The sequence below is a fragment of the Acanthisitta chloris genome, unplaced genomic scaffold (assembly GCF_000695815.1).
Source record: "Acanthisitta chloris isolate BGI_N310 unplaced genomic scaffold, ASM69581v1 scaffold4003, whole genome shotgun sequence".
Taxonomy (NCBI): domain Eukaryota; kingdom Metazoa; phylum Chordata; class Aves; order Passeriformes; family Acanthisittidae; genus Acanthisitta; species Acanthisitta chloris.
Genome location: NW_008663085.1, coordinates 539 through 3,055, shown reverse-complemented (window position 1 = coordinate 3,055; position 2,517 = coordinate 539). Strand labels below are relative to the sequence as shown.

At 52.4% G+C, this 2,517-nt stretch overlaps 1 protein-coding gene across 1 annotated transcript in view; it reads right to left on the bottom strand.

Annotated features, from left to right (window-relative positions):
• Window positions 1-1,626, bottom strand: part of CNTN2 (contactin 2 (axonal)) — a 17,242-nt gene extending 15,616 nt beyond the window's left edge. Inside the window, exon 1 of the mRNA XM_009070842.1 lies at window positions 1,565-1,626. Within this exon, the coding sequence (XP_009069090.1) occupies window positions 1,565-1,619 (55 nt within the window). The 5' untranslated portion in view covers window positions 1,620-1,626. The remainder of the gene's footprint in view (window positions 1-1,564) is intronic.
• Between the last annotated feature and the right edge of the window lie 891 nt (window positions 1,627-2,517).

The following is a 2,517-nucleotide window of genomic DNA, read 5'->3' as shown; positions in this document are numbered from 1 at the left end:
GATGGTCAATACACCATTGTGCCTCTAGAACAACCTCAGTCGTGAGGGCAACTCAATGTTAACACCAAAAGAAGGAGAAACAGGTGAAAGAGGATCAAGTGGGAGCTGAGATTTGGAGAAGCAACTGCAGGGAGGTGAGTCCAGAGCCTCCCCGAGCTCTGGCTCATTCCTGGCTGGATGTTTGCATCCCTTGCAGGCTGTTTTTAGGAGTGTGCTGAGAGTCAGACCTGGCCAGCACAGGTGTGCAGGAGGTTGAGCACCTTCCCTTTGTGCTGAGCTCTGCCCCAGCTGTGCAGCCCAGGAAATGCTGAAAACCTCAGCTGGATGTTTTCCAAGCTGAATTCCAGTCTGTGAGGACATCACCAGTGGCTCCAGAGCACTGACCACAGGCTGCAGCCTCAGCTCATCAGGGACTTGGCAATTAATTGGGTTTTTAGGAGATCTGAAGGCACATGAGCACAGGATCCAAGTGGTTCTCTTTGAGGAGCAGCTCCCAGAGCAGCAGAGAATTATTTTTAACCAGAAGCTTTCAGGGGAGTGAAGGGTCAGGGCTTTGTCTAGCCTTAGATTTCAGGATTTTCCAGAGCTTTTACCAAATGAACAAAAGCCAAGGAGATTTTTAGGTTTTACAGAGTCATCTCTGTGTGCTTAGAAGCTTTAAACCTTTCCTCATTGCTCCAGACCTGGAGACTTTGGCTCTTCACCCACTGCAAGTGTTTCCTCGAGCCTCATCTATCATTTTGTCCCTGGTCTCTCACTCATGTTCCCAGTGAGGATTTCTGGCTGTCCCAGCTGCTCCTGAGATCCATTGCATCATCAGCCAAAGGTCAGAGCAAATCACCCTCCCCAGGCTTCCCACTGGGTCACTTCTGGTGGGCTCAGCTTGGCTGGGGAGCAAAACTCAGGTGGTTAATGGGAGAATCCAACTCCATCTCCGTGGGCAGATGTGGGTCAGACCAATTTCCAAACAGGCTAATTGCCTCCCCATCTAGGGCAGCCTCCCCCCTCCCTCTGCCTCCTTGGGGACCCAGAGAACATTGAAAGGTAATTAGATATTTATAGGGACAGGCCAGGAGGCTCTGCCTGCGCTGATGAATTAGCTCCAGGACATTATCTAATCCTCAGCTGGCTGAAATGAAATGTCTCCCTGCTCAAAAGGGACCTGCAGGGAGCAGCCCGAGCCTCCCACAGATCCAGAAGTGGTCCCTGATGGATGAGGGATCTTTGCACTCAGGGTATGGCCAACAAAGCATCCCTAGACACACCAGGAGGTGAAGTGGCTTTGCCACGAGTGAGTCCCACTGGGAGGAGGAAATTCCTCCTGCATCCTCTGTTTCCATCTGAATTTGGGTTTAGAAAGGGGGAGAGATACATCAGCCAGTTGGGAATGGCACAGACACATTCCAAGGACAGAAACCACCTGGAGAATTGGACTTCAGCATCAGAGCAGCCCATGGAGAGGGATCCCAGGTGAGCAACACATCACATTCACTGTGTGCCCCAGGGGATGTGCTGTTTGACACCTCCACAGCCCCTTCCCACCCCTCCCATGGGAAATCCTTACCCAGAAAGGTGCTGAGAGCCAGAGATGTGTGGACAAATCCAGTGGTGCCTCCCATCCTGTGCCAGGTCACAGTCTCCGTGCTCAGCCCTGGGGGCAGAGAGGGTAGTTAGCTGCAAGGCCTTCTGTGAGCCTTGTGGATCCCTTGGATCCAGGATTTTCTAGGATTCCATGATTCCAGAGGCTCTGCTGCAGTGTCCAGGATCCAGCTGTGTGTCCCCACTGGCCACAGGCCCAGGGGAGAGTCACTCCAGGCACACATCCAGCTGCACACAGAGGCTGAAGCAACTCTTTTTTTCCCTGGCATGACAAATCTGGTTGGGGAATTGTTGTTCCTCCTCCCTTGCTTTCCCCTCTTCTGCCTCCCTCCTCCAAAAGGAACATTTCCTTCCCTGCACTTGTTCTGAACACAAAGGCAGAGGCACACAGAGTGTTGGGAGGGGAAGGAAGAAGAACTAATTGGATGTTTTGTGAAAATAACAAAGAGATTGGGAAGGGATTCCTCCCTGGGAGGGTGGAGAGGCTCTGGCACATGTTGCTCAGAGCAGCTCAATGAAAGCTGAGCCAAGCTATGGTCATGTGTAATGAACAGGTTGGACATGGCTTGGAGCAGCCTGGGCTAGGGGAAGGTCTCCCTGCCCAAGGCATGGGGTGGGATGGGATCATCTTTAAGGTCCTTCCAACCCAACCCAGTCTGGAGTTCTGTGAGAAAGCTGCACAGGGTTCAGTTTTTTTCCTGCTCTCCTGTTCAGTTTGATGCATTTTAATGGTAAATTAAGGGATAAGGAAGTGCCAAGGCATTCCCTGATGCTGTGAGATGCACTAGCAGATCCAGCAGTGCTTTCCAGTCCCCTCCGGAGCCTCCTGCCTTGCAGCATCTCCCAAAATCACAAACCTCCCCCCAGCCCTGAGCTGTTGGTGCTGCTCCCTGACTCTGCTGGCTGAGCCCGCCCTGG